The sequence below is a fragment of the Gopherus evgoodei genome, chromosome 10 (genome assembly GCF_007399415.2).
Source record: "Gopherus evgoodei ecotype Sinaloan lineage chromosome 10, rGopEvg1_v1.p, whole genome shotgun sequence".
In the NCBI taxonomy this organism is placed as follows: Eukaryota; Metazoa; Chordata; order Testudines; family Testudinidae; genus Gopherus; species Gopherus evgoodei.
This window is the reverse complement of record NC_044331.1, coordinates 44257430-44280133: the sequence shown is the minus strand read 5'-3', so window position 1 is coordinate 44280133 and position 22704 is coordinate 44257430. Positions and strand designations below refer to the sequence as shown.

The following is a 22704-nucleotide window of genomic DNA, read 5'->3' as shown; positions in this document are numbered from 1 at the left end:
CCATTTTCAAGGCCTTTCAAGCAAATACTAAATATAATGAATAATGAGCAGCAGAGAGAGAAAAAGCAGGTTGCGGACACCATATACTAATGAACTAGCTGCTTATACAGAGAGTTAGGTTCCAAACCCCAGTTTGGAAGGTGCATTGTGCTAACACCTATAGGTCTCAACCAGGTTGAAATCCCATTGTGCAAAGTGCTGTACAAGGATAAAGCAAGGACAGAGTTTGGAATCTCCAATAGGCGAGGCATACTTCAGTTGTAAGGTCTTTGTGTTCTCTGTTTGGTTATGATAATACAAATAATAAATTACACCACCACTGACAGGGGGATGAGAAACAGGAAAGGATGGGGTAACAAAACTAATAGGATGCTTTAGCTCAGACTAGCTGTGTGCACAGTTCCAATGAGCAGCAGTAACTGCCAGTAGTCTTTCCTGGGAGTATTGTCCACTATGCAAAACCACTGCTAATTTAGCTAGTGTGGGACAATGCAGATCAGGATTGAGGGACTAGGCTGGAAAACTCACAGCATCAGCCTGACTCAAGCCTCACTTTTAGACACTCACTTTCATGCACCAAAGATTCACCCAGTGAAGTATATAACAATCCAGTAAGTTCAAAATGGCTGTTGATTGCTCACTGCTCTTGCCAACAGTAAAGCGGGGACAGTTGTGAGCAGCAATCATTCAACTCTGTGTTTCAGGCTTTAGCACATGAATCATGGGATTTGAGAAGTGGATTCTGTATACATTTGCTGCCAGCACCTCCATTCATGTGTCTTCCACTCTTCTCTTGGCAAGGGCTTCAAAGAGGTACCTCTGTCCCTAACACATTGTCAGCTGGAGTAAGACTACTGCAGCCAAGATCAGAGATAGTACAAAGCTGAGAAACTCCAGATCTGCCCAGGAGCACTGTCATTTTAAAAACATAAGACACATTCCTGAATTCACCAATCAAAATTCTCCTAAGAGGTGGGGGATGAAATTCTTACTCCACTGCTTTCTTATAGACTTCGATGGCTTTGTCGGTCTCCCCTTGCAGCAGGTGAATTTTTCCCAGCATCATGTATGTCAGATCATGCCTGTTGAGCTGCAAGGCATTGTTCAGCTGGTCTTTTGCCTACACACAAAACCACACACAGAAGAGACAGAGAGTAAAATCAATGTGGTTGCACAGTTCACAGTGAAGCAATGACCCAAAAGCTGTCAGCTGTGAGCACCAACCCTCGTGTTACTACATGGAGAGAAAAGGGATCAAAGGTTTCAGCCAAGCTTGAAGAATCTTATTATAAAGGCCCAGCCTATGAGGTGGTTGTTGAATAAAGCTCTGCAACAGGAGTCATGAGTTTTTAGGGAGAGCACTTCAAAGCTGAGCACTTCAAGCCAAAGCAAAACATATTGATCTGCCAAGAGAGATACAGAGGCCTGTTTGTTCCTGTACAGTAACCGAGATCCCTTGGGGGCTGCTAAGTTTGTTACCTTAACATATGCACTTACAGTTCACTTTTCTGCAAAATGCTCATGCTAGCAATGAGCCAGGATTGCCATGTAAATACAAAAAGAATTCATCAGCTCTAGCCAGGCACACGTAAATCCCCTCCAATGGGAAACAATTCCAAACTCATGTTACTATAACATCTTCCTCTTCCTCCCAAGCTGAGCCAGTAGGAGGGCAATAAAAGTTTGCAGCTTTCTAGCACATGGCACATTAAAAGAAGAGATGCTGACAAGGTAAAAGACTGAAAAGGATTTATGCAGTACCGGATATTCATTACCAGCAAATGTTAAACAGCCAGCAGTCTCCATGGGCTTCATTCCATTTTATAGGTCCATGTGATGTTACGTAAGAAGTATGCACACCCCAGAGGTAAGGCTGTCAGACTAATGGGACACTTTATAGCATAACAGATCCCAAATTTGAGATACTTTTTTCTTTCAAAAGTAGTCTCATATACATATATTTTCCCCATAAGCCAAATGAATGAAGGGACATCACCACAGATGGCAGGTCCCAGATATGGACCTACCTTCTAAACATCTTACTGTTGCTTTGCAATGATAGGGAAAGGAGTATGAGTAGAGCCTTGCACACCTGTGGATGCAGACATCCGCGGACCATGTTTGCAGATTGAGGATCGGATGCAAATACACATTTTGTATCCGTGCAGTGCTATAAGTACGAGCTCAACACAAGGATTGCAGTATTCTTAATAGAAGCAGTTTTAAAGGGGGCCTGACCTAACTACAACGTTGCTGTGATGCTGACTGTAACAGATACAATGAGTCCACCACCCTGCTTGATGGTGCACTTAGATTGTGTAATTCAGTACGGATTTTAAGATGAATATAGCTCCCACCTGAGGCAGCAGACAATATTTGATCTCTGCCAGGGATTGATTGGTAAGGGAATTTTTACATTTTTAGAGGCGGGGAGTGGGAAGATCAAATTGGGAACCATTCGTTCCCTTGAAATGCTGTGTTTTCCATCTAAAATGGACACCTCACAAAATCAACACCAGCAGCTCAGTTCTCATCAGGTGAAGCCATGCAGTGACATCTAAGTGAGCAGCATGAAATGACATGTTTGGAGGGAGTGCAAGGGAATTGAGAGTCCAATTTCAAATTTCCTAGGTGTTCTTTTACTAGTTGCTAAGCACCAGAAGCACTGCCAATGCATCCACCCCCATCCATCCACTCCACAGCAGTGGGGCTGCTCTATGACTTCTGCTCCAGGCTTCCTGTGTGAATAGCTTCCACATCACTAGCAAGCCCATGCAATGGAGGCACGGAAAAGAGGTGAGCCCCTCGAGCTCAGCTGCTCTGCAGTGTATAGGACCCCTTGGTACCTCCAACATAGAATCTCCAAATCCTGCCCTCAGCCCTGTGCAGAGCCATTCCTCAGCCCCTGAGAACTTCACACCACTAAGCCCAGCTGCTTGGACCATATGCTGGGGCCAGGATTTGGGCCTTACACCTTTCCCATCTTCAAGAAGGTACATCCCACAGGTTATAACCACCTCCAAGAGGCTAGAAACTCATCTACACCTTTGTAAAAGGCTCCAAAGACAGGAGGCGCATCCCCTCATGTCAGAGTGTGGTTTGTTATCCAGCTAGACAGGCAAACTTTAGGGGTCATCTCAGAATGGCTAGAAGACTTCTTTGAAAAATGGAAATACCCTCTGGAAAATCCTAGTTCAGACAAGGCCCATTGGACCCTGTCTGGACTAGAGTTCGTGGTCGCTTTGTAACCCAAGTTCACTGGTTGCCAGTTTACTCAAATTAATTCCCACAACTGCAATGGCACATATAAATACCCCACATTGCTTTTAAACAGGAAATTAAGTTTATTCTATGGCTTAGCCTAGAGTGAACGACAAACATTTAGGAAGATGTCCACATTTGCAGTTATAGTCCTGTTGCTTAACTCAAGACTAAAATGCCCACACTGCAATTTTACAGCTCCGCAGCCTGGGCCAGCTTGCATGGGTCAGCTGTGGGTGTTAAACTGCAGTGTAAATATACCCCAAGCCCTGGTCTACACTACGAGTTTAGGTCGAATTTAGCAGCATTACATTGATATAACCCTGCACCCGTCCACATGATGAAGCTATTTTTTTCAACTTAAAGGGCTCTTTAAATCGATTTCTGTACTCCTCCCCCGATGAGGGGATTAGTGCAGAAATCGACCTTGCTGGGTTGAATTTGGGGTAGTGTGGTTGTAATTCAATGGTATTGGCTTCCTGAAGCTATTCCAGAGTACTCCATTGTGACCGCTCTGGGCAGCGCTCTCAACTCAGATGCACTGGCCAGGTAGACAGGAAAAGGCCTGTGAACTTTTGAATTTCATTTCCTGTTTGGCCAGCGTGGCATTCTGCAGGTGAGTGCAGATCTCATCAGCAGAGGTGACCATGATGGAGTCCCAGAATCGCAAAAGAGCTCCAGCATGGACTGAACCGGAGGTATGGGATCTGATCGTTGTATGGGGAGATGAATCCATGCTATCAGAACTCCGTTCCAAAAGACAAAATGCCCAAACATTTGAAAAAAATCTCCAAGGGCATGAAGGACAGAGGCTATAACAGGTACTCACAGCAGTGCTGAGGGAGGGTCGACTGATGACATGGCTTACAGAGTTGGCTTACAGGGAATTAAAATCAACAAAGAGGATGGGTTTGCATCAAGGAAAAAAACACACAACTGTCACACAGAATGGCCCCCTTGAGGATTGAACTCAAAACCCTGGGTTCAACAGGCCAATGCTTAAACAACTGAGCTATCCCTCCCCCCACTATTCCAGGCAGGACTGAATCTCCATTAAACTTTTCAAGGTGCTCCTGACAGACCTCACCGAAACGATTGTCAGCCGTTGATTTCACGGAGGGAGGGAAGGGGGGAGCAAATGAATACAAAACAAATCTGGTCTCTTTCTTGTTTTGATCCACTCCATCTCTCTTATACATCTTAGGCTGGCAGCAGACGTTGCAGTATGACTACTAGGCATCGTTGTCTCCTGGCTGTTTGCCAGAAGATGGTGCACTACAATTGCTAGCCATCGTTGTCTCCTGGCTGCTTGCCAGAGGATGGAGCAGTACGATTGCTAGCCATCGCTGGCTCCTGGCTGGTTGTCAGAAGACGGTGCAGTACGACTGCAGGCAGGACTGAATCTCCAGGAGACGAAACTTAAAATGAGAATGACTTGGAGTCACTCCCATTTATGTCCAGACACCCTTGACAGACCTCACTGAGGTCTGCCCAGATGCCCCGGCTGACCTCACTGAGGTTGGCTAAAAGAGCACCCAGGAGTATGACGACGATTGCTACCAATCGTAATGCACCGTCTACTGCCAAAAGGCAATGAGCTGCTGCTGTGTAGCAATGTAGTACCACGTCTGCCAGCACCCAGGAGATGTACAGTGACGGTGAGCTGAGCGGGCTCCATGCTTGCCGTGGTATTGCGTCTGCACGGGTAACCCAGGAAAAAAGGTGAGAAATGATTGTTTGCCATTACTTTCACTGGGGTGGGAGTGGGGGGTGCCTGACAACGTATCCAGAACCACCTGTGACAATATTTTTGAACTATCAGGCACTGGGATCTCAACCCACAATTCCAATGGGTGGGGAGACTGTGGAAACTGTGGGATAGCTACCACAGTGCAATGCTCCGGAAGTTGATGCTAGCCACGGTACTGTGGACGCACTCCGCCGAGTTAATGGTCTTAATGGTCTTAAGTGAGGACTCACACAATCGACTGTATAAAATCAATTTCTAAAAAATTGACTTCTATACATTCAACCTAATTTCGCAGTGTAGACATAGGCTAGGTCTACACTGTGGGCGGTGGGGTGTCAACCTAAGATATGCAACTTCAGCTATGCGAATAGCGTAGCTGAAGTTGGCGTATCTTAGGTCGATTTACCTGCCTGTGACGACAGCGGCAAGACGACCGCTGCCACTCCTTCGTCAACTCCGCTTTTGCCTCTCACCATGGTGGAGTTCCGGAGACGATGGCAGAACGATCTGGGATTGATTTTATCACATCTACACTAGACGCGATAAATTGATCGATAGATCGATCGCTACCCGCCGATCTGGCGGGTAGTGTAGACATACCCATACCCTAACTGTGCAACATTAAACAGTTTTAAACAAAGTTTAAACAAAATTCTGTTGCACACTATCTGGCCTGTGTAGACCCTGCTGGTGCACACTAAAACTTCCCTAATGTAAGAAGTTTTAGTGCACACCAGCAGCGTCTACACGGACTAGTTAGTGCACAACACGTTGGTACGCATTAGAATTCACACCCATCTGTTGCGCATTGCCACACCATGTAGACAGGCTCTGAGTGATGTTGTTTGGACAAGACAAGCACTCGAGTTACCTTGTTGAAATGCTTCAGGTACATGTAGCACACGCCCAGGTTGTGGCAGATCTCCTACATATAAAGGAAAAAGCTGCATAAGGGTGAATTTGACATTGGATAATCAGAAAAAGACTAGTAACGGTTATTGGTTTGGATGGGAACCTCCATGGACTTTGTAGTTCAAAGAACTTGCTACACTTCAGCCATTTTGATATCTACTTGTCTTGACCCGCAGTATAAAGAAGAGTACATCTCAGGGGAGGTGACAGCAAGAGAACAGTGAGGACAAAAGAGGGAAGGCCTGTGCAAAGGGATCTATACTTGGCTGAGACTGCACTGGATTCCCAATGGGGAGATATGAATCCATCACATGTGACCTCTATTATACCAAGAGACCCTCTCAAAACATCCTTAGTCTATGATAAACACAATTTGAAAGTGGGCCTGACCGACCAAAATACAGGTCCTGTACCAGAGAGGCTGGGATCCTTTCAGCATCCTAACTATGCTGGTGGCACCATAGGAAACATTTACACCAATCCAGTTCATGGCTAAGAATTTGTTAACAGACAAGCTACAGCCTGTCTTCTCCCATTCTGGGGGATGTGAGGAGCAATGCCAAGCAGCAGAGCACCCCCATAAGTTTCCCTTCTTCTGCTGCTAAAAACGTACCCCACTTTACCAGTGTAGAAATTCTCTACATTCCCTAGGTAGATCTCTAGCAGAGAGAATGCAGTCTGTGGAATATTTTACCCTCCTATCACAACAGAATGGCCCTCTCCTATGCACAACCCTTCCGATTGTGAAGGACAGTAAAGACACAAAGCACAGGTCAAGGCTGGGTTGAGTCGGTAGGGTGCTTCCACACAAGGAAAGTGAAAGTATCAACTCTGACTCCAGCACTGAGCGTGTTATGGAGATACCTGTTGATGCCTGCCAGATGGGGTAGAAAAAAAACGGTTACCTACCTTTTGGTAACTGTTGTTCTTCGAGATGTGTTGTTCATGTCCATTCCAAGCAGGTGTGTGCGTGCTGCGTGCACGTCAGCTGGAAGATTTTCCCATAGCAGCGTCCATAGGGTCGGCCCTGGCGCCTCCTGGAGTGGTGCCACTACGGCGCCCTATAAAGGGGCCCGCCGACCCTCCACCACCTCAGTTCCTTCTTGCTGGCACTCCGACAGAGGGGCAGGAGGGTGGGTATTGGAATGGACATGAACAACACATCTCGAAGAACAACAGTTACTAAAAGGTGGGTAGCCGTTTTTTCTTCTTCGAGTGGTTGTTCATGTCCATTCCAAGCAGGTGACTCACAAGCCTGAACCTAGGTGGTGGGGTTGGAGTTCACTAATGACTGGAGCACTGCACGATCAAAGGCTGCATCATCCCTAGCCTGATGCATGATGGCATAGTGTGACGTGAACGTGTGGATGGAGGACCATGTGGCCGTTCTACAGATCTCCTGAGTCAGGATCTGAGCCAGGAAAGCTGCAGAGGAGGCCTGCGCCCTAATGGAGTGGGCCGTGACCGGAGGGACAGAGGTCTTAGCTATGTGGTAGCATTCCCGGATGCAGGTCACGATCCATGAAGAGATCCGCTGAGAGGAGACCGGGAGCCCTCTCATCCTATCCGTCACCGCGATGAAGAGCTGAGTAGAGCGTCTGAATGGCTTGGTACACTCAATGTAAAAGGCTAAGGCACTGCGGACATCCAGGGAATGTAACCTCCACTCCTCACTGGAAGAGTGAAGTTTCAGATAAAACACCAGGAGAGAAATATCCTGTCCCATGTGGAACTGTGATACAACCTTGGGGAGGAAGGCCGGGTGAGGTCTAAGTTGGACCTTGTCCTTATAAAAGACAGTGTACAGGGGCTCGGATGTTAACGCCCTGAGCTCTGACACCCTCCTGGCCAAGGTGATCGCCACGAGGAAGGTGGTCTTATATGACAAGTACAACAGGAAGCACGAAGCCAGGGGCTCAAAGAGAGGTCCTGGGAGGACGGAGAGGACCAGATTCAGGTCCCAGGCAGGAGCTGGCTGACGAACATGCGGAAATAGCCTGTCCATACCCTTGAGGAAACACCCGAACAGCGGGTTTGCAAACACCGAGGTACACCCCTCTCCCGGGTGGAAAGCCGAGATGGCCACCAAGGGAACACATATCGAGGAGAGGGAGAGGCCCAGTTGTCTGAGGTGAAGCAAATAGTCTAGGATAATAGAGATAGGGACCCCCCAGAGGATTGTGACCTCACTGACCCGACCATATGGAGAAGCACTTCCCTTTGGCCAGGTAGGTGGCCCTGGTTGATGGTTTCCTACTACCCAGCAGCACTTGTCTGACCTGCTGGGAGCACTGCATCTCCGCCTGGTTCAGCCATGGAGCATCCAGGCTGTGAGGTGGAGAGATTCCAGGTTCAGGTGGCGGAGGGAGCCCCGGTCCTATGTGATCTGATCCGGGAGTAGGGGCAGCGTCAGGGGCGCCGGAACGGACATGTGCAGGAGTGACGTGTACCAATGTTGGTATGACCACGCTGGAGCTATAAGGATTACCCGTGAGTGGTCCCTGCGAATCTTCAAAATCACCCTGTGTATCGGGGAATCGGAGGAAAGGCATAGAGCAGACCGACCCGCCAAGACTGGAGGAAGGTGTCCGACAGAGAACCCCGACTGCGGCCCAGGAGGGAGCAGAATCGTTGGCACTTTCTGTTTTCCCTCAAGGCGAACAAGTCTAACTGGGGAAAGCCCCAGAGCTGGAAGATTGAGCGTACTACGTCCCGTCGGAGGGACCACTCGTGACCCCAGAACAAGCAGCTGAGGGTGTCTGCCAGGCCGTTCTGCTCCCCCGGAGGGTAGAATACCGTCAGGTGGGTAGCATTGTGGATGCAGAAATCCCACAACGTGAGGGCTTCCCTGCACAGGGGAGAGGAGCGTGCACCCCCCTGTTTGTTGATATAAAGGACCGCCGATGTGTTGTCCAAGAGGACTGAAACACATCTGCCGGCCAGGTGGGACCGGAGGTCAAACAAGCCAGGCGAACCGCTCTCAGCTCCCTGACATTGATATGCAACTCGAGGTCCTCCTGCGACCACAAGCCCTGCGTCCTGAGGTGTCCCAGGTGCGCTCCCCAACCCTGATCCGAGGCATCCGTTACCAGGGAGAGGGAGGGTTGAGGGGCAGCGAAGGGGACGTCCATGCATGCTTTCTGGGGTCGAGCCACCACCGTAGCGAGCTTAGCACCAAGTGGGGAACGGACACCACTGAGTCCAAGGGGTCCCTGGCCGGGCGGTATACTGTCGCTAACCAGGACTGTAGCGGGCAAAGCTGGAGTCTGGCATGGTTCACCACATAGGTGCATGCCGCCATGTGACCCAACAGCCGGAGGCAGATCTGCGCCGTGGTAATCAGGGCATGGTGCAGTCCAAGGATGAGCTCAGAAATCACACAGAATCTGGATTCTGGAAGGTATGCTCTGGCGTGGGTGGAGTCCAGAACCGCCCCATGAACGTTATTCGTGGTGTAGGAGACAGGGTGGACGTGGCTTCGTTGAAGAGGAGGCCAAGACTGAGAAAGGTCCACCTTATGAACAACACCTGGGCCTCCACCTGCTCCTTGGAGCGACCCTTTATGAGCCAATCGTCCAGGTAGGGGAATACCTGGATGCCCCGCCTGCGCAGGAAGGCCGCCATGACTGCCATGCACTTTGTGAAGACCCTTGGGGCAGCTGACAGGCCGAATGGGAGCACTGTGAACTGCAGATGGGTGTCGGCCACTACGAACCTGAGGTACTGACGGTGTCGAGGAATTATGGCGATGTGGAAATAAGCGTCCTTTAAGTCGAGGGCGGCGTACCAATCTCCTGGATCCAGGGAGGGGATGATCAAGGACAGGGAGACCATGTGGAACTTGAGCTTCCGTATAAACTTGTTCAGCCGCCGCAAGTCCAGGATGAGTCTCAGGCCCCCTTTGGTATTAGGAAATATCGGGAATAGAAGCCTTTGCCCCTGAGCTCCCGAGGGACTTCCTCCACCGCCCCTGCCTCCATGAGGGACTTCACTTCCTGAATTAGAAGTTGCTCGTGAGATGGGTCCCTGAAGAGGGACGGGGAGGGGGGTTGGTGGGGCAGGAGGGAGGAAAACTGGATAGAATATCCCCTCTCTACCGTGCGGAGCACCCAGCTGTCCTATGTGATTCGGAACCAGGCACGGTAGAAGGGGGACAGACGTGACCCAAAGGTAGGAATAGAAGGATCCAGAGTCTCGATAGGTAGGTCGCCCTCAACCATACAATCAAATAGGGGCCTAGGCCCCGATACTGGTCTCGATTGACCAGACACCTGGCCGGAGGGGTGGCGTTGGTGACGCCTCCTGCCATTTCTGCCCCTCCTGCGCCCCAGCTCCTGGCGAGTCTGAGGCTGGTAGGGGCGTGGGGCCGTCTGCGGCCTAAACTGTCTGCGCTGGGTCACAGGGGTATGCAAGCCCAGTGAGCGAAGCGTGGCCCTCGAGTCCTTTAGGCTATGCAGACGCTTGTCTGTCTTTTCTGAAAACAGCATCTGCCCCTCGAAGGGGAGGTCTTGAATGGTCTGCTGGACCTCATAAGGAAGGCCCGAGACCTGGGGCCAGGCTCCCCGCCTCATGACCAGACCTGTGGCCAGGGTGCGCGAGGCTGAGTCCGCCACATCTAGGGCAGCCTGGAGAGAGGCTCGGGAGATCAGTTTCCCCTCCTCTAGCAGGGCCAAAAATTCTGATCTTGAGTCCTGGGGAAGGAGCTCCATAAACTTCGACATGGCTAAACATGTGTTATGAGCATATCGGCTTATGATTGCCTGTTGGTTGGCAATACGGAGTTGTAGGCCTGCTGTGGAGTATACTTTTCTACCAAAGAGGTCAAGTCTTTTAGCATCCCTGCTCTTTGGTGTTGACCCCTGAAACGCTTGATGTTCCCGTGGGTTGGCTGCATCCACCACCAGGGAGTGTGGGGGGTGCGGGTGGGTGTAGAAGTGATTGTGCCCTTTAGAGAGGATGAAGTACCGCCGCTCCGTTCTCTTGGCAGTAGGGGCCAGTGAAGCTGGCGTTTGCCATAGGGTGCGGGACGTATCCGCTATAGTTTTGATCAATGGAAGAGACACCCTGGATGGCCCTGAGGGAGCCAGGATGTCTACTACCGGATCCGCGTCCACCTCGATTTCCTCAGCCTGGATTGCGAGGCTCTGAGTTGCTCATCGGAGTAGTTGTTGGAGGATCCGAGTGTCCTCCAAGGCCGGTGCCCCAGCCGTGCCCGAGACCGCTTTGTCTGGGGAGGAAGACGAGGAAATTACTTGGATCGGCCCTTCCTCAGGTGCATGCAGCCCTTCGGGGTCTTGCAGCACACAGTACTGTGGTTGCGGGGCCAGTTCTGATTCTAAATGTGGCACCGCGACTGGTACCGAGGTCACCAGTGAATGGCTTGGCGTATCTGGCAGTGCCTGTTGAGCCCGAACTGTAGCCGCTGCGGGTGCCGCTGCCCGGCTAAGGGGTGCTGAACTTGGATATGGCACACCCCTGCTCGGCGATGATGCCGGTGGAGGAGGCAGCTGCGCCGGGGCCACCGACGCAGAGGAGACCGAGGCCAACCTTGATCAAGGACCGAACGCCTGGCCTACTGTGATGGAGTAGGGGCTGTCTGTGTGGGGGATGGGAGAGCCAGGGATGTCTTTAGGTGAGGGACAGGATCTTTAAGCCTGTAACCTGAGCCAGGTAGGCGGGAGAGGGTTAGCATCTTGGCCTGGGAAGCTGGACAAAGGAATCGGCCAGCTGGAGGAGGGGCAGTTCAGTTTCAGTTTTGGGCTGGGTGAGGGTAATTCGGGAGATCCTATGCTGGACCCAAGCACCCTGAAACTCCAGAAGGACTCGATTGAGGGGTCCTGACTGTGCCTGCAAGCTCTGCTGTAACCTGCATTCCTGTTGTCCAATAAACCTTCTGTTTTACTGGCTGGCTGAGAGTCACTGTGGGTCCCAGGAAGAGGGGTGATGGACCGGACTCACCCACACTCCGTGACACCTACCGACTGGCGGTAGGCCCAGGGGGTCCAAAACGGCCACTGTGAGGGCGGATGCCATTGCTGCTGCCACTGTGGGTAACGCTGGTGGCTCACCCCTGAAACCAGTCTCCTGCTCCGTGACCGGCTGGATCAGTAGGAGTCTGCCTCTGAATCTGAAGTTTCTGAGTAAGAGGACCTGGGAGGAGCAGCATCCAGTGCTGTTGGAGAGCGATGCTGAGGCGGCGGGGAGCCTCTTATCTGGTCCAGTGCCGCCCTAGCGGCGCGGTGCGGGGAGAGAGGTGACAGCCGGCTTGCCCCTCGATTGTACTGGGGACGGGCCGTGGTAGGCAGCTCCCTACTACGGTGCGGGGAGGCCGGCACTGGAAGTCTCATCAAGTCTGAGGCCACCTCGAATGCCTCAGGTGTCGAAGAGTGGCGCAAGTCTCCGCTGAGGTCCGGGGATCTAGGCTGGTCCGGACTTGACCGCCCTCTCTGCGGTGCGGGAGTCGACGGAGCAGCTGAGGGCTGTAGCCTAGCCTGCCCACTTGCACCTGCGGCCGGCGTTGGCCTCTGGGGGTCCTGGAGGGGTGACCGTTCCCTCACCGGCTTCCTCTTCTTAGCAGGCACCGGAGATGGTGAGCGGTGCCGCACTGAGGTCAACTTCCTATGACCCGACTCCGTCCAGTGCCGGCTTTTAGATGACTTGGGCTGGGCCATAAGTCCTGATGCCTGTGCCGGGGCACTCCGCACTGAGGAAGACGTGCTGGGCACCACCTCGGCTGGTTCCAGTCAAAGGGTGGCCGCAGGGCAGCCTCCATGAGGAGGACTCTAAGCTTTGAGCTCTGTCTTTGAGAGTTCTCGGACGGAAGCCACTGCAGATAGAGCACTGGTGCAGCTTTCTCCGAGGCACCTCAAACAAGCAGAGTGCGGGTCACTCTTAGGCATGAATTTCCCACAGTCCTTGCAGAGTTTAAACCCGGGGGACCTGGCATGCCCCAATGGGCGACGAAAACATGGGGGGAACCTCCCAACTAACAAAAACGATATACAAATGACTAAGTAAACTAACTATATACATGGACTATACACGAGGATAGGACACTGCTAACTTGCTATGCACAACAGAAGTTCCAGCTAGCTGTTACTGGCGGTAAGAAGGAACTGAGAAGGGGGTGAAAGGTCGGCGGGCCCCTTTATAGGGCGCCGTAGTGGCTATGGGAAAATCTTCCAGCTGGCGTGCACCCAGCGTGCACACACCTGCTTGGAATGGACATTAACAACCACTCGAAGAAGAACTATAGGTTTAAAGCCATGCCCAGCCCATGCCACAGATAGTTTGTTTTCTTAGTGTAGGTCTACACTGCAATCAGGAGGTATATTCGCAGCACTTGGAGACATACTCAAACTAGCTTTAATTTAGCTAGATCAAAGCTAGCTTGAGGAACAACAGCAGCGAAGCTGCTGCAGCATGGGTTTGTGTCACCTGCCTAGGATGCAGCTGCTGTCCCTACTGCTATGGCATCACTGCTATTGTTACTCGAGCTAGCTAGATCAAAGATAGCTGGGGTGGGTCTACACATGCTGCAATCACATCTCTCGAATGCAGTGCAAACCTATCCTTAGGAAAGAACAGGTTTGAAAGCCAATCCATTTGATAAAAGCAGAGCTGGGTGACAATTTTTGGCTAAAACATTTTCCAGGTAAAATTCAGATTCAAAGACCCCTAAATGTTTCCCAAATTACTGCTGGTTTTGCCAAATTGCTTTGGTGGAAAACAAATAAAAATTAAAAAAAAAAATCTAAACATTTTGATTTTTCAGTTGGAAACAACTTGCATGTAGAAATTTTCTTTATTTTTATTTTACAACAATCCAAAAGGTTTAAAATGGGTCCAAATGTTTTGTTTACGCTGAAACACTGCTATTTTGTCAAAATGAAACATCTTGTTCAACCGTAAATTATTCATTTTCTTTTTTAAAACACTCTTTAAAACCCATGAAGGGGCCATTTAGAGATCGGGGGCAAAAATCTGCCTGGGGATTGGTCCTGCTTTGAGCAGGGGATTGGACTAGATGACCTCCTGAAGTCCCTTCCAACCCTGATATTCTATGATTCTATATCAGTGGTACTGGAGGGTTTCTGGGCTGGACAGGTGCTTTCCATATCTACCCTTGAAGTAATCTAGCTCAGTGTGTACTGTGCAGGGTTTGACAGGACTATGCAGGGTTTGACAGGAAGGCTGATTTCCTGCAGAATGCAAACATGTTGCATGGGTCTATGTTTGACTGTGCCCCAAGAAAGATTCTAATGAGCTACATATGGCAAAAGGCTCTGTACTTACCCAATCCTTCTGGTTGAGTTTAGCTGCTTCACTGTATACTTCAATAGCTGCTTTGTGTTTTCCTAACAGAAACCTGTGAAAGAATTTCAATTTTTACTTTTCCCTGCCCTTTCAGCATGAGGCCACACTGTGCAGTCACCAACCTACCAGCCAAGGAGAATGATATTATTTACATACCCCAAAGGTCTGCATACTGCTTTGCAATCTACCAATGACATATCTCTGTCCTAAGAGGTCTACAATCTAAGTAGGAGGAGGAGGATCTCTTTGTAGTGAGTCAATGGTGATCTCTAGCAAGCCAGAGGATCATAGAATATCAGGGTTGGAAGGGACCTCAGGAGGTCATCTAGTCCAACCCCCTGCTCAAAGCAGGACCAATTCCCAACTAAATCATCCCAGCCAGAGCTTTTTCAAGCCTGACCTGAAAAACCTCTAAGGACGGAGATTCCACTACCTGTCTAGGGAACCCATTGCAGTGCTTCACCACTCTGACTGAAAAAGTTTTTCCTAATATCCAACCTAAACCTGCCCCACTGCAACTTGAGACCATTACTCCTTGTTCTGTCATCTGGTACCACTGAGAACAGTCTAGATCCATCCTCTTTGGAACTCCCTTTCAGGTAGTTGAAAGCAACTATCAAATCCCACCTCATTCTTCTTTTCTGCAGACTAAACAATCCCAGTTCCCTCAGCCTCTCCTCATAAGTCATGTGCTCCAGCCCCTTAATCATTTTTGTTGCCCTCTGCTGGACTCTCTCCAATTTTTCCACATCCTTCTTGTAGTGTGGGGCCCAAAACTGGACACAGTGCTCCAGATGAGGCCTCACAAATGCCGAATAGAGGGGAATGATCACATCCCTCGATCTGCTGGCAATGCCCCTACTTATATAGCCCAAAATGCCGTTAGCCTTCTTGGCAACAAGGGCACACTGTTGACTCACATCCAGCTTCTCGTCCACTGTAACCCCTAGGTCCTTTTCTGCAGAACTGCTTCCTAGCCATTCGATCCCTAGTCTGTAACAGTGAATGGGATTCTTCCATCCTAAGTGCAGGACTCTGCACTTGTCCTTGTTGAACCTCATCAGGTTTCTTTTGGCCCAGTCCTCTAATTTGTCTAGGTCCCTCTGTATTCTATCCCTACCCTCCAGCATATCTACCACTCTTCCAAGTTTAGTGTCATCTGCAAACTTGCTGAGAGTACAGTCCACACCATCCTCCAGATCATTAATGAAGATATTGAACAAAACCGGCCCCAGGACCAACCCTTGGGACACTTCACCTGAAACCGGCTGCCAACTAGACATGGAGCCATGGAGACATCACTGATGAGAGAAGTGAGTGCTCTCTTCATCAGCATGAATGCACTGCCTCTGCAATACTCCCTTGACCCAGGGAGAAAGGCGCCTAACTCCCAAAGAGACAGGTGCCCAACACAATCACATGCACACAGGCAGGGCTTGATGGTACAAACCTGCACAGCACATACCTGCATTAACAGCTCTTGATCTAATCATCAGTATTACTTTTCCCCAAGCATTAAAAATACAACGAAGAAAAAAGTCATGAAAGAGCATCAATGATTACAAATAGACAGATGCACTGTGCTAGAGATCCTAATTTAATAGGGAGTTCTTGTCTATGGAAACCAATCCAAGTGCCAATGGTGAGGAAACATACTTGGGATCTAAAAGGTATTAAACTTTGCATCTGGAACAAAAACAAAGTTTCCCATGTACTGTGAGACACTTCAAAGTGTAAGAATAAAATTACACTCACAATGATCGTGCCACCTGTTTGAGGTTGTCAGCACTCTGAGGATTTAGAATGGAACATGTCTGAAAAAGTTCTAGGGACTCTTGAATCTTCCCTTCTAAACGAAGTACCAAGGCTGCAAAGCAACACACACAAGACAAATTAGCCCATTACCCTGTAGGGAAGACAAGCTGCATCACTAGCAGGCCTCCACTGTACAGGGAGGACAGATGAACTGTAACAGTTTCCATTCAGTTGCTTCCTCTATTACAGCAACATAACTCATTTGAGCGGGCTGAGGTGCCAGCACTGACTAAGCTAGGGTGCACACAGGACTGTGTTTGCTTCGAGGCTGAAAACCACTTTAGAGGGCAGGGAGCCCTAAGTCTTCAGTAACAGAAAGTCTGAAATTCTCTTAGCCCCTGAAATGCTCCAGTGTACTGCAATTTGAACTGCAGCACTGATGCCCACTGATGACCTTCAGATCATCCTCCCGCCTGCATTCTGCCAACACGAAACAGGGAACTTCAGCCTTTAGGGCCATGTTCCTTTACAAAATAAATCTCTTTTCATCTCTAGAACAGATTGTGCTGCTCTAAAGAATCGAGGGTGGTTTGAGATAATGCTTTTCATTCTCATAACATTCCAAGGCAATGAATTGGCACTGGTTACGTTCTGATTGTGTAAGCAAACACAGCAGCCACTGCATACTGAACTTTAATGCATCCTTAAAGGAAACCATAACCAAACAGTTACCTTAGAGAACATGGCTTTAACAAAAAACACATTTCACATGACATAGTCAAATGTAGAGGGCCAATTATAACCTGAGCCAAACATCAGCAGTTCCAGGAAGATCTGAAGATATCGGGTTACCAAGAAAAACCCACGTACTCACAAGAAGAACCAATCCTCATCTGTTCATTAAAGTGATAACCTTGGATTTTAAAATTAAACCAGGCAAGCAGAAACATTTCAGAAGTTATTGCATGTCTATTCACTCAAACACATTTTCATTAAGTCCTGCTAGAGTTCACATATGGTATTTATATTTGTGGGTTGTTGGTTTTTTAAAACAGTGCATTGCATTTCAAACCAGAAGTAACTCAGGATGACAGATTATTTTCAAAGTCTTCATCTGGCATACCTTGAACATAGACCGCATATTCACACATTCCCTGAGTCTCATGGAGTTGCTCTTTGATAGCAATCTGAAACAATGAAGTGAAAATTATATCAAACAGAATTCCTTGTCACCAGAGCATCTGTTGGACAGTTGAACATTAGTCCCTCATATTAAAGAAACAGGCAATCCAATAATATAGTAGTTTACAAAAAACCCTATAAAAATCCTTCAGATAGCAGTATTTCAGTAAAGAGAAACTGTATATTTAAGGTGATGTTTATTTCAGGCTGGCTAAATATCCACCTCAATCTAGTTGGAAAGCATGTTTTCTACGTACTGTGATTAACTCAACTGCACTACACCAATGCTCATAACACAAAGGCACAATATCTTCAATCTTCAGTTTACCCTGAATTTAACAACAAACACCATACAGTGCCTTACTGCGCTGCTCTTGCTGATTTCCTTCCACTTATGGATCTGGCAAAGGTGACACTAGGTAACTCCGCATGCTATATAACAACAATAATGTTCATCAATCAGAGTTAGTGCTCTGAGATGCCCTGTAAAATGACTTCTGAAATAAATGTTTCCACTTCACCCATCAGCTGTAGCAAATTCCTGGGGATAAACTCCAGTTCTATTAATGTTTTAGACTTCCAAAATTTTAACAATGGTGCTATCAAGAACCATAACTAAATTCTCAATACTTGTAATTTGCAGAGCTCAGCTTTCAAAGAATGTTTATTTCCATCACACAGCACTTTTGCAGCAACAGGACTGGACCTGAGAAACTGTACGCGCATGGATGTATGATTTTTTTAAAGGAATATTTTTGATCACCCTTCTGAGTGTGAGGGAAGGTTGTTCATGATAAAAATGGTAACCATACAACAGAAGAATGAGGAGAAGAAATCCAAGACAGAAGCTTTCTATCAGGGAAAGTTTCAGTAGAACCCCTTTACAGTCTATATGGGAGAACTACATTGGGAGAATTGTGGCCCTTCTACTACTGCTCCCTTCATTTCTATTGCCAAAGATAATTAGATATTCCCCAGAGAAAATCCCACATGGAATCTATAAAAACATCCCATGCTAACAGAGGCCTCCACTCGAGGCGCTTTGTGAAGAAATTAATAAATTGGAGCAGCTGCAACTGAATCAACAAAAGCAGAATGAACAAGTGATACTTCTCGGAGTAAGGGGAGGAAGGAACTGATAAAAGTGTCAAACTCCTACTGGCTATGTTCATGTGTCTGACGATCTGGGATCAGGCTGGAGATACTCCATAGTGCCAACGGATCTGAAGATTTCATTCTACTATACTCTGGTCATTTAACAGAATGAAAACATTTCAAAAACCAGATTGGACCTTTGAGAGGATAAGGAGTATGACTAAGAACTGATTGCACTGATCTTTCACAGAAAAAGGGCTCTGAGGTTTCTCCCTCATCCACAAACTGGCTCCTTAAGAGTGGAGCAGATTGGAGTGGGAGAGGTGGAAAGGGGACTTTGTCTCTTTCCACTCTAGCAGTAAGTTGGTGCTGCTTTGATATTCCTGCCAGCAATGTTATCCGCACCAGCAACCCCCACCTCAAGCAAGGAGCTGAAGGAAGGGACTGAAAATAAGGGGGGAAAATTGACCTAAAATCTAGCTTATAAGGAGTTTGAGGGAGTGTGAGTGGGGAGGTCATTACAGTGAAACGTTATCACTGTGAAATGTTTTGTGGGGTCGAAAATGAGGACACACTCACTTTAGCATGTGTGGATGGAAGATGCATATGTTAAGATCCAAGGTGAAAGAAAACCCGGGGTGAGAGAGCAAGACAATACAAGAGAAAAGAAACCCCAAGCTGTCCTTCCGCTTGGATTTGTATCTGCTGGTCTTTCAGCTAACAGACTCCTCCCAGAAATCTGCACATTTGCATTTACAGATTAGATTAGTATTAGATGTTCATAAGAAGATCTCTCACGCATTTCTAAATATCCCATTGTAACACCAGAACTTAACATAATTGTAGCCAGCCATTTTGTGTGTCCAGCCACTGCTAGCTGAAAACCAACCACCACACAGAGTCCTAAAAATTATTCCTAGCTAAGAGACAAGGACAAATAGCTTCATGTTTGCAGTTTTGCTAATTAAAATGGGACGAGAGGAAAACGTTAACAAACCATAAAAATAAAAAAAAGTAAATGAATAGGGGTACCTGAAAAAAGAGTTTTGTCTGCATGAAGTGCCGCCTGATAGAGCTGATGGAAGAAAAGATCCGAGGACTGGAGATGCAGGTGGAAACTCTGGTTGAGTTTAGAAGAGGGTTTGAGCAGATGATGGAGCACAGACACGAGGGGGCTGAAGGGATAAGCTCAGACGTGCAGATGGAAGCAGGACCAAAGAATTCAGAGGAGAGACTGCTGGGAGAGGAAAATGGATGGTGGAAGCATGTGACTAAGAGAACCAGGCAGAAGAAAAGATGGGCCAGTGAAGGAGAAATAGAACTCAGGAACAGGTTTGCAGAGTTGGAAAATGAAGAAGGGGCACAGCAGGTGGTCGCTGAAGGAGAGAAGAGCTGATAGTCCTACAAGAGGAGGGGAGGAGTCAATGGAGGCAACACCAAATATAAGCCCCAGGAGGATTGCAAGGGTGAATAGGAATCGAGAGGACTTGCAGCCAGTGGGCGAAGGGGATAGACCGGAGAATCACACTGTCACCAGGAAAAGGCAGGTCTATGTGATTGGAGACTCCTTACTGAGAAGAACAGACAGGTCTGAAACTAGAGCTGATCGGGAGAACAGAAGGGTGTGCTGTCTGCCAGGTGCTAAGATACAGGATGTGGACCTGAGGCTGAAAAGGATCCTGGTGGGAGCAGGAAAGAATCCGTTGATTGTCCTTCATGTGGGAACGAATGATACGGCTAGATACTCTCTGGAATGTATCAAGGGAGACTATGCCAGACTGGGGAAGACGCTTAAGGAAATCGAGGCTCAGGTGATCTTCAGTGGGATTCTGCCGGTTCCTAGAGAAGGGCAACAAAGGTGTAACAAGATTATGGCGATCAACAGATGGCTCAGACAGAGGTGCTATAAGGAGGGCTTTGGGATGTACGGCCATTGGGAAGCATTTATGGACAGAAGACTGTTCTCTCAGGATGAACTTCACCTGAGCAAGGAGGGAAATAGATTTCTAGGATGGAGGCTCGCTGAACTGATTAAGAGAGCTTTAAACTAGGAATTTGGGGGAGATGGTTAGGAGATGTCCAGAAGATCTCCATGCTGGAATTTAACCTTGAGAGGGAAGTAAACAAAGTAAGAGGGGATACAGCCGTGGACAGAAGAATTGGCATAAGGAGGAAGGGTAGTGTAGATAGCAGACTAACAGGTGATGCTGGTGGTAGAATGTCTGTGCCTAACAGGGTAAAGAATGTCAGTGAAGCCAAACGGCAAAAACTAAGATGTCTGTACACTAATGCGAGGAGCCTAGGGAACAAAATGGAGGAACTAGAGCTACTGGTGCAGGAAATGAAACCTGATATTACAGGGATAACAGAAACATGGTGGAATAGTAGTCAGGACTGGAGTACAGGTATTGAAGGCTATGTGCTGTTTAGGAAAGACAGAAATAAAGGCAAAGGTGGTGGAGTAGCATTGTACATCAATGAGGAGGTTAACTGTAAAGAAATAAGAAGTGATGGAATGGACAAGACAGAGTCTGTCTGGGCAAAAATCACAATGGGAAAGAAAGCTACTAGAGCCTCCCCTGAGATAGTGCTTGGGGTGTGCTACAGACCGCCGGGATCTGATTTGGATATGGATAGAGACCTCTTTAATGTTTTTAAGGAAGTAAACACTAATGGGAAATGTGTGATCATGGGAGACTTTAACTTCCCAGATATAGACTGGAGGACAAGTGCTAGCAAGAATAGTAGGGCTCAGATTTTTCTGGATGTGATAGCAGATGGATTTCTTCACCAAGTAGTTGAAGAACCAACAAGAGGGGATGCCATTTTAGATTTGGTTTTGGTGAGAAGTGAGGAGCTCATAGAAGAAATGGTTGTAGGGGACAGCCTTAGTTCGAGTGATCATGAGCTAATTCAGTTCAAACTAGATGGAAGGATAAACAAAAATAGATCTGGGACTAGGGTTTTTGACTTCTCGAGGGCTAACTTTAAAGAATTAAGGAAATTAGTTAGAGAAGTGGATTGGACTGAAGAACTTGTGCATCTAAATGCGGAGGAGGCCTGGAATTACTTCAAGTCGCAGCTGCAGAAACTATCGGAAGCCTGCATCCCAAGAGAGGGGGAAAAAACCACAGGCAGGAGTTGTAGACCAAGCTGGATGAGCAGCATCTCAGAGAGGTGATTAAGAAAAAGCAGAAAGCCTACAAAGAGTGGAAGAAGGGTGGGATTATTAAGGAAAGCTACCTTAGTGAGGTCAGAACATGTAGGGATAAAGTGAGAAAGGCTAAAAGCCAAGTAGAGTTGGACCTTGCAAAGGGAATTAAAACCAATAGTAAAAGGTTCTATAGCCATATAAATAAGAAAACAAAGAAAGAAGAAGCGGGACCGCTAAACACTGAGGATGGAAAGGAGGTTAAGCATAACCTAGGCATGGCCCAATATCTAAATAAGTACTTTGCCTCAGTCTTTAATAAGGCTAATGAGGAGCTTAGGGATAATGGAAGGATGACAAACGAGAATGAGGATATGGAGGTGGATATTACCACATCTGAGGTAGAAGCCAAACTTGAACAGCTTAATGGGACAAAATCAGAGGGCCCAGACAATCTTCATCCGAGAATATTAAAGGAACTGGCGCATGAAATTACAAGCCCATTAGCGAGAATTTTTAATGAATCGGTAAACTCAGGGGTTGTACCATACGACTGGAGAATTGCTAATGTAGTTCCTATCTTTAAGAAAGGGAGAAAGAGTGATCCGAGTAACTATAGGCCTGTTAGTTTGACATCTGTAGTATGTAAGGTCTTGGAAAAAATTTTGAAGGAGAAAGTAGTTAAGGACATTGAGGTCAATGGTAATTGGGACAAATTACAACATGGTTTTACTAAAGGTAGATCGTGCCAAACCAACCTGATCTCCTTCTTTGAGAAGGTGACAGATTATTTAGACAAAGGAAATGCAGTAGACCTAATTTACCTCAATTTCAGTAAGGCATTTGACACGGTTCCACATGGGGAATTATTAGTCAAATTGGAAAAGATGGGGATCAATATGAAAATTGAAAGGTGGATAAGGAACTGGTTAAAGGGGAGACTCCAACGGATCGTACTGAAGGGTGAACTGTCAGGCTGGAAGGAGGTTACTAGTGGAGTTCCTCAAGGATCGGTTTTGGGACCAATCTTATTTAACCTTTTTATTACTGATCTTGGCACAAAAAGCGGGAATGTGCTAATAAAGTTTGCGGATGACACGAAGCTGGGGGGTATTGCTAACACGGAGGATGACCGGGATATCATACAGGAAGATCTGGATGATCTTGTAAACTGGAGTGATAGGAATAGGATGAAATTTAATAGTGAAAAGTGCAAGGTCATGCACTTAGGGATTAATAATAAGAATTTTAGATATACATTGGGGACACATCAGTTGGAAGT

The 22704-nt window shown here is 47.7% G+C and overlaps 1 protein-coding gene across 16 annotated transcripts in view; it reads right to left on the bottom strand.

Annotated features, from left to right (window-relative positions):
- Positions 1-22704, bottom strand: part of BBS4 (Bardet-Biedl syndrome 4) — a 105936-nt gene that overhangs the window by 19351 nt on the left and 63881 nt on the right. For 15 of the 16 annotated variants that reach the window (XM_030577489.1, XM_030577485.1, XM_030577487.1 and 12 more), the window contains 5 exons: positions 17118-17181; positions 15995-16106; positions 14219-14291; positions 5883-5936; positions 993-1120 (listed from right to left, as the gene is read on the bottom strand). In XM_030577489.1, the coding sequence (XP_030433349.1) occupies positions 993-1120; positions 5883-5936; positions 14219-14291; positions 15995-16106; positions 17118-17181 (431 nt within the window). Of the gene's footprint in view, positions 1-992; positions 1121-5882; positions 5937-14218; positions 14292-15994; positions 16107-17117; positions 17182-22704 lie in introns of those variants that run through there. The other variant, XM_030577502.1, reaches the window with a different exon arrangement.